Here is a 14,093-nt window from a genome sequence, read left to right on the forward strand (position 1 = left end):
CTCCCCTCATTCTTCTTTGTTCCAAGAAATAACCTGTTTAATCTTTGCCTGTAACTCAACTCCTGAAGACACGCAAACATCTCTGCACTCTTTCAATCTTATTTATATTATTATGGAGTCCAGAGGACCCCAAAAATCAGCAGTAACAGATATGCACCACAACACAGGGTTAATTAAACAAAAGTAGTTTTTAATTATAATTGAACAAGAAAACAGAATTAAACTTCAACTTATTACTTAACCTACATAACCTACTTAATCCCCCCTCTAATACTAAGCACAGGCATGTGTCATGTATATTTAAGATTAGAAAAGTTCTTTGGATCACAGTCCGATCTCACTGGTTGCAGGCAATTCTTGTACTGTGCACAGAAGTTAGCATTAACAAAGTTCACCAGGCTTTGGTGTTTAACAGGCAAATGGTTACCACTCAGGAAGGTTCTTGCTAGCTTTCAAAGAGAGATTCCTTTTCCAGGACATCCGCATCCGATTCCTTCTCAATCAGGCTTGCTGACAAAACTTGCCCCCTTCAGGGTTCTCCAGATGATCCTCTTTCTTTCAGACTGTCAGTCTTCTCCTTCGACAGGCAAAGTTTGCCAGCTTGTCCCTCTGGAACTGATTTCTGTGACTTCTTCTCTCTCTGTTTCACACTCTCCCTCTCTGAGAGCAAAACTGTTCTGTCCCTCCCTGCAAAAATCACATGCTCTCCCAGGCAAGCTACTTGTTGCATTTTTGCAAACGGCACTCTGCAAAAGTCCTGCAAATATTCTGTGTTTTAAAATGTATGTGTACAAGCTGCTCTAACAATTCCTCCCAAACCACCTCAAAACTCTGTCACAATATCCTTCCGGCTGCTGGGTGACCAGAACTGCAAACAGTATTCTAAGTGTGGCCTCACCAATGTGCGTGTTTCTACCGGGGACACCTCGTATCACCCCGCATCACCTCGTATTACCGCAATTTTTTGTCTCCCGCATCGCCTCATATTTTACGACTACCCGAACTGTTTCTACTGAGCGATAAATACGCAGTGATGCAGGGCAATGCGAGGTGATGCAGGGCGATGCGAGGTGACCAGGAAGTCACGCATTTTAAGGTCGCACGCACTGCCTTATGATTTAATTGGTCTACATAATTAGCAGATTTATAGACGTTTGTGTTGGATGGGCAGGACGAGCTCATGATGCCCAAGTCCTGAGGAATTCCAGTCTTTTTCAACGTGGTGAAGTGAACACACTTTTCCCACCTGTAAGTCTGCTGATTTTTAAGATATCACTGTGGTAATGTCTGTAATATCAAGTCCTTAAACTTTACCCAGAAGTGATAAGTTCTTTGCTAGCAGTCACAGCTTTGTTGCTCCTGCTGGTTTCTGGTACACCGCGAATTCGTCACTTGCTGTGTTTCCACTCTAAGTCGTCCCTCTCATCATCGCACATCGGCCACTACCAGATGTTTTTCCACTGTGGCAAAATTCGAGGTGTTACCAAGGATCACCGTGCATCACCGCGCATCACCTCGCATCACCGCGATTTTCACCGCTCAGTAGAAACACACCCAATGACTTGAATAACTTCAGAATAACATCCCAACTCCTTTACTCAATGCTTTGATTTATAAAGGCTAAGATGCCAAAAGCTGTCTTTACAAACCTGTCCACCAGCGACGCTACCTTCAGGGAACAATGTATCTGAATTCCCAGATCTCTCTGTTCCTCCGCACTCCTCAATGGCCCTACCATTCATGGTGTACATCTGATTCACTCTTCCAAAGTGCAATACCTCACACTTATCTGCATTAAATTCCATGGTTCAATTTTCCAGCTGGTCCAGATCCCTCAGCAAGCTTTGAAAATCTTCCTTACAGTCCATGACATCTTCTATTTTCATGTCATCAAGCAAACTTGACGATCCAATTCACGACCATCATTTATATAGATAGCAAACAATAATGGTCCCAACACAACTCGACACAGACCTCCAGTCTGTGGAAGGGGCAACCATCCACCACTCTCTGATTTCTTCCACCATGCCAATTTTGAATCCAGTTTGAACCTCTCTATATATATATACCTCGTGTCCTAACCTTCTGAACCTTCCCAAAGGCCTGGCTAAAGTCCATATAAACAACATCCATATCAACCTTCCTGATAACTTCCTCAAAATGCTACAAGATTTGTTACCTGCAGTGCACAAAGCCACACTGACTGCCCTTAATCAGCTGATGACGTCCAAAGGACTACTTATCTATCTCTCAGTGGCAGAAAGGATCACTGGAATCTCCCTCCTTCACCCATGAACGAGATCATTGAGGACCCCCTTCCACTCCAGTCACAGCTGCTCCCTTCGAGGAAGAGATCCAGGGGTATTACACCAGCAGGTTGAGAAACAGCTTCTTCCCCCGGGCAGCGAGGATAATTTTTCGCAACTCTAGTTACATTCATTTGAATCTATGCTCTGAGTGAATGTGGGGTTGATTTGTGTTCGTTCGGGTGGCGAGTGAACTCCTACACTGGTTCTGCGGGAACATCCAGGCACCATTTCTGCCCGGCAACAGGTGACCGATTCGGGGTGCCTGCTGATTGGTGGAAGCAGCAGCTGCTGTTTGGGGGACTGGGGTCGCGTCCGTTCCCTCCGGTTTGGGGACCGGTGTGGAGACCCATGCCTCCATTCCCCGCTCCAGCCCGGCCGGACCGGTTCCCCCCCTCCCCCACCCACCCCGCTGCCTCCAGCCGGACGGGAGTGAGGGGTGGAAGAGGTACCGGTCCCGCCCCACCCCACCATCTACTTTCTGTTTCATTCTAGCCGACCCGAGGCGATGCAGGCGGGGGCACAGCTCCCGGCCACGGACCGGGTCAGCACCGGGGTGAGTGGGAGCCCGAGCCTAGAGCCGCAACGAGGGGAGGGAGCAGCGGAAGGCGGGACACCCAGGAGCGGGGGCGGGACCGGAGAGCGGGACCAGAGGCAGCGGGGGACTGGATCCAGGGGAACGGGGGCAGTGGGGGGGGGGGGGCAGAACTACAGGGAGAGGGAACGAGGGACCGGGGAGCGGACCATGGAGAGGGAGCGGGAAGGGGTTGCGGTACCCAGGGGAGCGGGGGGGGGGGCGTGGAGGGAGCGGACGGACCGGGGAGCGTGGTGGGAGCGGGTGGGGACAGTGGGGAGCGGGACCGGTATCACTGGGGAGCAGGGTCACGGGAGAGCTGTGAAGCCGTCATTAACAGGAAAGGGTGTGGGGGTCTCCACTTTGCAATATTCCAACTTCCTCCCTGGGACCCTCTAATTTCTCCCTGAGACCCCACTTTCTCCACAGGACGCAGTAACTACCCTCCCCTGGATTCCCACAACCCCCTACCTGTGAGCCAAATCCCTTCCTGGGTCACCCCCAAAACTCCATCCCCACACCTCCCTCTCAGGGACCCCTGCCCCACCCGGTCCTGGAAGCGACCTGGAATCCAACGCCCCCTTCCACAGATTTGTGAAACCACAGGTTCTTTCTTTGTGACATATTGATCCCTCCTGTGAGAAGAAGGGAGATATTGGAGGGAACAGGGATGGGCTGAGAGGGTGAGGAGGGGGAGGGAGTGTGAAGAGAGGAGGGGAGGGAAAGTGAGGAGGGGGATGGGAGGGTGTGCACAGGGAGGGAAGGGAGTGTGAGGAGGGGGACGGGAGGGTTGGTTTAGAGGGGAGGGAGGGTGTGTGCAGGGAGGGGATGAGTATTGTGTGGGTAGGAAAATGGAGGAGGAGGAAGAGACGTCAATAGGATGATGTGGAAGGAAAGAGGGGAGAAGGGGGTGAGCAGAAGGAGGGAAAGGAGAGGGAGATAGAGCAGGGGAAGGAGGGGACAAGGTGGAAAGAGGAGGGGAAAGGGGGAGAAGGAAGTAGTAGTGGACGGTGGCCTCTCAGACTGGAGGCCTGTGTTTAGTGGTGTGCCTCAGGGATTGGTGCTGAGACCATTGTTGTTTGTCATCTATATCAATGATCTGGATGATAATGTGGTAAATTGGATCAGCAAGTTTGCTGATGACACAAAGATAGGAGAGTTGTGGATTGCGAAGAAGGGTTTCAAAGCTGCAGAGGTATCTGGGTGAATGGGCCAAAAAATGGCAGATGGACTTTAATGCAGACAAGTGTGAGGCAATGCATTTTGGAAGGACAAACCAAGGTCGGACATACACGGTAATTGGTCGGGCACTGAGGGGGCAGAGAGATCTGGAGATACAGATGCGTTTACCTTGAAGGTGGTGTCACAGGTGGACAGGGTTTTTTGAATATTTTAAACTTTCATACATCAAGATACTGAAAATATCCCTCTTGCATCTCATATCAGTAATGCATAGAATATACCCCCAACCCTCCTCCCCCCACCCCCCAAATAATAATAGTCCCCAAAAACAAACACAAAATAAAAAGGAAAAAGAATTGTAAAAAGGGAAAAAGATCCAAGAAAAAGATAGGAGGGTGGTTACTAAAGTTTTTACACATCCGATCAAATGTTGCCTTTACCATATTAAACATTGACTAATTCCCAGGAGTTGATCTGGTTCTTCAGGTTTCAGAGATAATTTTCATAATGTAATACCTACATTATGTAAATATGGACACCAAACTTTTCAGAAAATATCATGTTTATTTCTTAAGTTGTATGTAATTTTCTTGAGAGTTATTTCAGTCCAATCCCAAATACCAACCCGATTTGCCTGTCACTGCTCTACATTTTCTTGCAACTGCTCTTGCAATTTTCACAACTTCCTTTTGAAACCTATTAAGTTTCAGTTTTGGCCTCGTCCCAGGTACATTACCCAATAAGAAAAGCATTGGATCTTGAGGAAATTTAACATTAGTAACCTGTTCTAAAAATGTTCCTAATTCTACCCTCAATTTTGAACATGACCCAAGTGTGAGGGTGAAAACATACCCCTCTCTTTATTGCACCTGAAAGATTGATTTGATCAATCTAGTCTCAGCCTGTTTAATTTCTGTGGAGTAAGATCTAATTGAGGTAAAAAAATTACATTGAACATTTATTGTGCTTGTCATACTGTCATCCCACCATTCCAACCAATTTTTCTCCCCAATACCAAAATTTAAAACAATCTCTCACCTTTGTCTAGATATGTGGGTTCAGTGTTCTCGTGTTCCCTTTTGCAGTAGTGTATACATAGCTGAAATAAACTTCTTAATATATTTATTACAAATCAAACTTTCTATTTCACTCCATTCAGACAATAACATTGTCAGGCCCAATTTATCCCATAAATAAGGCTTTATTTGGTAACAAAATATTGCAGTATTTTGTATCCCATATTTATTTTTCACTTTGTCAAATAACATTAAACTTCTCCCTTCAAAACAGTCCACTATTCTCCTAATTCCTTTGCTAGACCAAGGATTAAAAGTAGGTTATTCATTGCGAAGAGAATGTCTATTTTGAGTCAAGGGCATTTTACGTGTCTCATTTCCTCATTCCCATTTCAACATTTAGCTTGTTCCATGTATTAATCAAATGTTTCAACAGTGGAGTATCCCTGTCTCCAATTATTAACTACATCCATTTGTATATTAAATCTTCAGGCATCGTCTCCCCTATTTTATCCATCTCTATCTTCATCCATGCTGGTTTATCTCCCTCTTCAAAGAGGGAAGAGAGAAATCTCATTTGTGCAACTTTATAATAATTTTTAAAATTTGGAAGTTATAAACCTCCCATTTCAAATTTCCAGGTTAATTTTTTGCCATCTTTCCCTTCCAAAGAAACTTTCTTATATCTTCAAAAATATATTGTAACCAAGGAAAAATATTCATTTTTATACAATTAACTCTTCTCAATAAAGTTATAGGTAATTTCATCCATTTTAAAAAATCTTCATTAATTTTCTTAACTTCAATTTAAATATATTTTAAATTAGTCATATGTTCCTCTCTACCCACTCTAAAACCTTTAATATCAAAATCAGACTTAATCAATTCTGCCAAAGGTTCTATTGCTCAAATAAATAAGACTGGCGACAGTGGGAACCCTTGTCTACTGGATCTAGTTAACTGAAAAAAGTAAGAGACTGATCCACCTTAGCCTTTGGTCCATTATCAGGGCTTTAATCCAGTTAATAAATGTTTGTCCCAGTCTAAACTTTTCAAGTATATTAAATAAAATGTTCCATTCTAATCTATCGAACAACTTTTCCACACCTAAAGCCACTGCTACATTCAGACCTCCTCTTTTCTGCACTGACTTTCTCTTTTAAACAAATCCACTTTGATAAATATTTTGCCAGTTTATTTGCTAATATTTTTGCTACTATTATAATTTGCATGTAACAAGGATATAGGTCTCTATGAAGATGGATTTTAAAGGATCTCGTAGCATTCACTCTATGTGAGTGTGGATAAGAATGACACGATCACCAAAGCCTTGGAGAACGAGACTGGTTTATTCCTCTGACTGTCACACTTGTATGGGCCCCTAGCACTGACATCAGGGCCCCACGTTATTGGAGCGCTAGCCTGGGATTGGCTGGCGTTCCCACCAGAGTTCCCCATCTTCCCGCCATGTAGGAGGTCACCTGAGACAACAGCTGGGGTCACCACTAGGTCCCCACAATCATTGGCTATTTTGTGGGCTGGTCAGCATCTCCATGCGCTGGCCACTACACAACCCCGCCCCCCCCCCCCCCAAGAACTGGCAATTGGGCCATTGTCGGTTGCCTTGGGTGGTCTGCCCTTGCGTTGTGGGGAGGAGTGGAGACTGGCTGGTCGTAGTCTAGATCCACTGGTTTCAGGCAGTCGACGGTAAAAATCTCCTTACCTCCAATATCGAGGATGAAGGTGGAACTGTTGTTTCTGATGACCCTGTAGGGTCGTTGTAGAAATGGCTGATGTGCGCCCCCTTCTCATAAATATGTATGACGTCCTTGGGGACGTTGTTTGGGCTGGCCATGTGGTGCAGGTTGCCACGGGACCAGTGTCCCCAGTTTTTGCTGTGTTCTCGAGGGTTGCCATGGGGTCTTCTGGTGCTGTAGACGATGTCTGCCGCCGAGGCATCAAAGTCCTCCTTCGGTGCAGTATGAATTCCCAGAAGGGCTCAAGGCAGTTCATCCACCCAGTTGGGACCCTTGAGCTGGGCCATCAAGACTGCCTTGAGGTGCCTGTGAAATCATTCCACCATCTACATTCAATAAAGAAATAGGTCTATGAGATCCTGCTTTTAGTGGGTCTCTATCTTTCTTAAGAATAACTGTAATAATTGCATTAGATAAAGAATCTGGAAAAGAACAAATCTCTGTCGCCTGTTTCAATACATCCATCAATAAAGGGATTAATAAATCCTGAAGTTCTTTATAAAATTCAGACGTAAAACCATAATCCCCTGGTGACTTCCCACTAGGCACAGACCGAAATGCTTCCATGACTTCTTTAACAGTAAAAGAAGCATCTAAGTCCTTAATGTCCACATCCTTCAAAGAAGGTAAGACTAAATCAGACAAAAAAAACTTTAATTTTCGCTTCATCTTCCGAGTACTTCAGAAGTATACAATTTCTCATAAAATGTACAAAACTTATCATTAACTTCTTGAGGTTTATATATAATAATTGAATCAAGTCTGATAGCATTTATTGTTCTGGAAGCTTTGCTCTGTCTTTAACTGCCACGCTAAAACTTTATGAACTCTCTCACCAAACTCATAATATCGCTGTTTAGTTCTCTGCAATAATTTCTCAAACATAAGTTTGTAATGAGCTTTCTGAACTTGCATAGAGTCTCGCTACAAATCCTTTTCCAAAATCTATATCTCCTCTAATTTACTAGTCACGACCATATGTTGTTTCTTAATTTTAACAGTGTAACTAATAATTTGTTCCCGCAAATAAACTTTCAAAGCATCCCATAAAACAAATTTATTATCAACTGAATCGACCTTTGTTTTCAAAGACAACTGTATTTGGTTCCTCATGAATTTAATAAATTCAGGATTTCTCAACAACATAGAATTAAATCTCCAACAATAAAATTCTCCACTATCTCAGAACCAGTACAAGTAATTAACAGCAAAGAATGATCAGACAAAATCCTCCTCTTATATTCAGCTTTAAAAACTCACCCTTGTAATTGTGCTGATACTAAAAAATAAATCTAAAATAGGAATCATATAGAGAGGAATAAAATGAAAAATCTTTCTCTTTAAGATTCAATTTCCTCCATAAATCTACCAAATTCATATCCTTCATTAATACCATTAATTGTTTTGCCATCTTAGTTCTAATTATCGATTTTGGAGAGTTATCTAACAATGGATCTAAACAATTAAAATCACCCCCTATCATAATTTTATCATCCACTTGACTTAAATTAAGAAACGAATCCACCATAAATTGCTCATCATCTATATTAGGAGCATAAACATTCATTAAAGTCCAGGACTCAGAGAAAATTTTACAATTAACAATCAAAAGCCTACCAGCTGCTTAAAAAACTGAATCCAATTTAAAAGATAACTTCTTATTAATTTCTGATGTTCCTTTTCAATCAAATGTGTTTCTTGTTTAAAAAAAAAGCCACATCAACCTTCAACTTTTAAAATATACCTTCTTTCTCTTAATCGGATTATTAAGCCCGTTAACATTAAAAGTATCAAAATTTAAATTAGCCATAAAGCATCAGTATAAACTTCCCACCATAAATCATAAATGGCGGAGCACCTCCCCATGGTGCTAATACACACAAATTCATAGACCTCCTCAAATAAATGAAGAAACATAGAGAAAAAATCCCCTAAAAAAAGAATACTATAAAAGTATTACCCCCTTCCCCCACCCCCACCATTTCTACGGGAGTGACAAATGCCACAAAGTGGCCAATGACTTTGGAAAGATTGGTAGTCGAACCACCTCCTCCAAACAGAACAATAAAAAATGCTTTTTGATAAGCTTCTTCTGAGAGGTTTAACCTGATCATCATCAATTCCAATATCAATCAACTGTTGAGTTTCCAACTCTCGCTTCTCATTCTTCCCTTTTGGAACCAAAAGAACCTGTTGCGGGAACCTTTCTTGACCTTGCCCCTGCTTATTATCAGGTAAAGAATTAGCAAATGTAAAAGCTTCAGCAGCATCAGTAAAAAACTTTGATAATCTCCATAAAAAACTTTAAGCGCAGCAGAATAAAGAAATGCAAACATATCCATTCTTTCACAGAACAACCTTTGTTGAATTAAATTCTTTATGACATTTAACTACAGCTTGACTCAAGCAGCAAATAAAAATATTATTCTTGACAAGTAAAGGACCTTGATTACTTCTTGCATTCTGTACAGCAAGTCTTAAAATCAATTCTCTGTCCTGATAACGCAGAGATCAAATCAAAATGGGAGGAGGGGAATGAAGGAGGAGGAGGAGAGATGAGGAGGGGAGGAGGAGGGACAATGGTGGAAGGAGGAGGAGAGATGAGGGGGAAGGAGGGGGAATGGAGGGGGACAAGGGGGGAGGGAGGGATGGGGGAATGAAGGAGGTGAGGGGGAATGAGGAGGGGGGTGATGAGGAGGGGATGGTCAAGGGGAAGGAGGAGGAGAATGCAGGAGGAGGAAGAGATGGATGCGGGAGAAGGAGACGAGTGAGGAGGGGGATCGAGGGAGAAAGATGAGGGCAATGGAGGAGGGGATGAAGGAGAGGGAGGAGAAGGGGAAACAAAGGAGAAGAAAAAGAAGGGGGAAGGAGGGAAATGATGAAGAATGAAAGGTAACCAGCATGACCCTCTCCCCTACAGACCACCATCATGGCTGTGGAGTTCGATGGAGGAGTTGTGATCGGCTCGGACTCTCGTGTCTCTGCGGGGTAGGTCACCCTGCTAGGGATTGGGTTCTGTCACCCTGCCCGAGGGGGTTTGTCCCCATAACTCTGTCTGGGTGAGAGGGGACGGGGAGGGGAGGGACGAGGGGGATGGTGCTCAGAGAGTGAGGGGTGAAAGGGATGGGGCAAGGGGGATGGGGTAAAGGGTCTGGGTGAGGGGGTCGGGATGAAGGGGATGCGGATCAGAGGGTGTCAGGGCAAGGGGGATGGAATGAAGGGAAGGGGGCTCTGGGTGAAGGGTTGGCGCTAGGAGGATGGATAGGGCTCAGAGTGGGGGGCGAGGGGGATGGTGCGAGGGGACAGAGTGGGGGATGGGTTGAATGAGTTGGGACTCATAGTGAGGCATGAGGCGATGGGGGGATGGGGCTCGGAGGGGTGAAGGGGATGGAGAGCGGGTGTCTGGGAGAGTGGGATGGGGTGAAGGGGACAGCACGAGGGGGGGTCATGGCAAGGGGGATGGAGTGAGGGCATCTAGGTGAGGGGGACAGGGAGGATGGGTTGGGGCTCAGAGGGAGGTGCGGGGGATGGGGTGAAGGGGAGGGGGCTCAGTAAGGGGCGAGGGGAATAGAGCAAGGAAGATGGCTTGAGGGGGTCTGGGTGAAGGGGACGGTGTGAGGGTGTGTGGGTGAGTGGGACGGGGTGAAGACAGCGTGAGGGGGTTATGGCGAGGGGGATGGAGTGAGGGCATCTAGGTGAGGGGGACAGGGTGGATGGGTTGGGGCTCAGTGAGGGGTGAAGGGGCTGGCGTGAGGGGGATGGCATGAGGGGGACGGAGTGAGTGGGTGTGGGTGAGGGGGATGGATGAAGGGGACGGGGCTCAGGTAAAGGGGTCTGTGTGAGGGGGACGATGTGAGGGGACAGAGTGAGGGGGTCTGGGTGAGGGGAATGGCATGAGAGGATGGAGTGAGGGGGTCTGGGTGAGGGGGATGGCATGAGGGGATGGAGTGAGGTGGTCTGTGCGAGGGGGACAGCGCTCAGAGAGAGGGGTAAGTGGTGTGTGCCTTGGCCCCCACAGGGTGTCGGTGGTGAACCGTGTGATGAACAAGCTCTCACCACTCCACCAGCGGATCTACTGTGCTCTGTCAGGATCAGCGGCTGATGCCCAGGCTATCGCTGACATTGTCAACTACCAGCTGGAGCTGCACAGGTACCTAGAGCAATTCTGTCCACCCCACCCCACCCCTTCAACCAGTCTCCAGGCGGCAATCCACATATCCTCAGTCAGCCGCATATGGACGGAATGGGTGTCCCTGGGATGGGGGGGAATGTGGGGGTCAGGATTGGGGTGTGGGGTCAGGGTGAAGGGTCAGCATTGGCATGAGGGTTGGGGTGAGAGGTGAGGGTTGGGGTCTGCGTGAAGGTTGGTGTGAGTGGGTGAGGTGTGGAGGTGAGGGTCAGGGTGAGAGGTGAAGGTCGGGGTGAGGGGTGAAGGTTGGGGTGAGGGTCAGGGTGAGAGTTATGATGAGGGGTGAAATTTGGGGTGGGGGTCAGGGTCACAGTGATGGTGAAGGTTGGGGTGAGGGTCAGAATGAGGGGTAAATGTTGGGGTGGGGTGAGGGTTGAAAAGAAGGTGAGGGGTGGTGAGGGTCAGGGTGAAGGTTGAAGTGAGGGGCAGGGTGAGGGTCAGAGTGAGGGATGAAGGTGGGGGTGAGGGTCAGGGTGAGAGTTATGATGAGGGGTGAAATTTGGGGTGAGGGGTGAGGGTTGGGGTAAGGGGTCAGGGTCACAGTGATGGTGAAGGTTGGGGTGAGGGTCAGGATGAGGGGTAAATGTTGGGGTGGGGTGAGGGTTGAGAAGAGGGTGAGGGGTGGTGAGGGTCAGGGTGAAGTGAGGGGCAGGGTGAGGGTCAGGGTGAGGGGTGAAGGTGGGGGTGAGGGTCAGGGTGAGAGATGATGAGGGGTGGAATTTGGGGTGGGGGTGAGGGTCAGGTTGAGGGTGAGGGTGGGGAGAGGGTGAGGGGTGAAGGTCGAGGTGAGGGGTAGTGAGGGTCGGGGTGCTGATGAGAGGTGAGGGGCAGGGTGAGGGTGGGGAGAGGGTGAGGAGTGAAGGTCGAGGTGAGGGTAAGGGTGAAAGGTCAGGGTGAGGGGTGGTAGGGTGAGGGTCAGGGTGAAGGACGGAGTGAGTAGTAACGGTAAGGATATTAGGTGAAGTTTGGGGTGAGGGGTAATGGACTGAGTGACAGTCCGGGTGAGTGGAGGTCATGACTCGGGGGTGGGTTAGCATGGTAGTGATGGGCAAAGGGCCGGTACACACTGATCACCCCCTCTTGTCCCCAGTGTGGAGCTGGGTGAGGAGCCACTGGTCACTGCGGCTGCTTCCTTGGTGCAACACATCTGCTACCAGCATGAGGAGCTGTTGGCCCACATGATTGTGGCTGGATGGGACCACAGGAATCGAGGGCAGGTAATCCGTCTGTTTGCACACAGACCCTCACTGAGTATACTGGGGTAAATGCAGACTCATAGTGCAAATACCACCTAAACGCAGTCTGGCACTGGGCGCAACCACTTAAATGCAGTCCAGCACTGGGCACAACTGCTTAAACCCAGTCCGGCACTGGGCACAACCACTTAAACCCAGTCCGGCACTGGGCACAACCACTAAAACGCAGTCCGGCACTGGGCACAACCGCTTAAACACAGTTTGGCACTCAGCACAACCACTTAAACGCAGCCTGGCACTGGGCACACTTGCTTAAATGCAGTCTGGCACAGGGAACACCTGCTTAAGCTCAGTCCAGCACTGGGCACAACCGCTTAAATGCAGACGGGCACAGGGCACACTTGCTTAAACGTAGTCCGGAGATGCTGTGGGTGGGGTGGGGGATACCCCCTGTGTGTAACTGACCCACTTCCTGTGCCCCAGGTGTACACGACGTTGGGGGGGATGATTCTGCGCCAGCCCTTTGCTGTGGGGGGATCCGGCAGCACGTACATCTATGGCCACGTGGACGCTGCGTTTCGTCCCGGGATGGGGCAGGACCAGTGTGTGCGCTTTGTCACTGATGGTGAGGGGGGGTGTTGGAAGGGGTTGGGATTTGGGTGTGGTAGAGGAGTTGAGGGATGGGGTGCGGTAGGAGGGGACTGGGGTTGGGTAGGGTAGGAGTGGGTGGGGTAGGGGGGTGGGGTGGGGTAGGAGGGGGTGGGTCGCATAGGAGGTGGGTGGGTGGGGTAAGAGGGGGTGAGGGGTGTGGGTGGGATAGGAGAGGGTGAGGGGTGTGGTGATTTGGGAGTGGGTTGTGAGGTAGGAGTCAGTGAAGGGGTGGGTTGGGTAGGAGTGGGTGAGGGGGTGGGTGGGGTATTAGAGGGTGGAGGTTGGGGTATTAGGGGATGGGGTAGAAGAGGGGGTGGGTGGGTGGGTGGGGTAGGAGAGGGGGAGGGTGTGGGGGGTGGAGTTGGCTGAAGGGATGGGTGAAGGGATGGATGGGGGGTGAGGGGGTAGGAATGGGTGAGGGTGAGGGGTTTGAGAATGGGTGGAGATGTGGAGTGGGTTAGGGGGTGAGGGGTTGGGAGAGGAGGGCGAAAGTGGGGAGGGGGTGAGAGGGGTGAGTGTGGGAGAGGGAATGAGGTGGGTGAGGGATTGGGGATATGGTGTCCTGGGGTGGTTGGTGTCCGGGGAGGCTGGTTTCTGGGCTGTGTGGTGGGGGTGAATGGTGTCCGGGGTTGAGATTCGCCGGGGTGTGTGAATTTCGGGGGGAATGGGGGGATGTCTGGGTGTTTGCTGGAACCTGCAGACTCATTACCTGCTGATATGTTGCAGCCATCACCCTGGCCGTGAACCGGGATGGTTCCAGTGGCGGTGTGGTATTCCTGGCCACCATTACCAAGACCGGTACTCAACACAAGGTGTTCCTGCCCAGTGAACTGCCACACTTCCACGACGAGTGAAGTCTGTGTCCATATCCACAGACAGAGCCCAGAGTGGGCATAAACCTCCATATGTGTCAGAAATATGTAATGGGCCAGCCACAGTGGAAATAAACTCTCATCCATGTCCGTGTCCATGATGTGTCACTAAGGGTTTGTGGGGACCAGCCATAAACATTTCATCCATTGTTCAATCCAACCATCAACTCCATGTCCCAGTGATCATCAACTCCAAGCCCTGGTGACCTTCACTGCCGGGTCCTGGTGACCATTACCTCCAAGTCCTGGTGACCATCACCACTGGGTCCTGGTGATTATCACCACCAGGCACCGCAGCAAAAGGATGTGACCTCTGGTGGATTTTTGCTAATGGATCAATCACTCAGCAG

The 14,093-nt window shown here is 48.4% G+C and overlaps 1 protein-coding gene across 1 annotated transcript; it reads left to right on the forward strand.

Moving 5' to 3' along the window:
* The first annotated feature begins 2,581 nt into the window (after positions 1 to 2,581).
* LOC138754849 (proteasome subunit beta type-9-like) lies at positions 2,582 to 13,839 on the forward strand. The gene is made up of 6 exons (XM_069919748.1): positions 2,582 to 2,862; positions 9,756 to 9,823; positions 10,854 to 10,985; positions 12,115 to 12,241; positions 12,704 to 12,845; positions 13,598 to 13,839. The coding sequence occupies exons 1-6, from the start codon at positions 2,815 to 2,817 to the stop codon at positions 13,723 to 13,725; spliced, it is 645 nt and encodes a 214-aa protein (XP_069775849.1). The 5' UTR covers positions 2,582 to 2,814; the 3' UTR covers positions 13,726 to 13,839.
* The last annotated feature ends 254 nt before the right edge of the window (positions 13,840 to 14,093 follow it).

This window comes from Narcine bancroftii, chromosome 2 (assembly GCF_036971445.1).
Source record: "Narcine bancroftii isolate sNarBan1 chromosome 2, sNarBan1.hap1, whole genome shotgun sequence".
NCBI lineage: Eukaryota > Metazoa > Chordata > Chondrichthyes > Torpediniformes > Narcinidae > Narcine > Narcine bancroftii.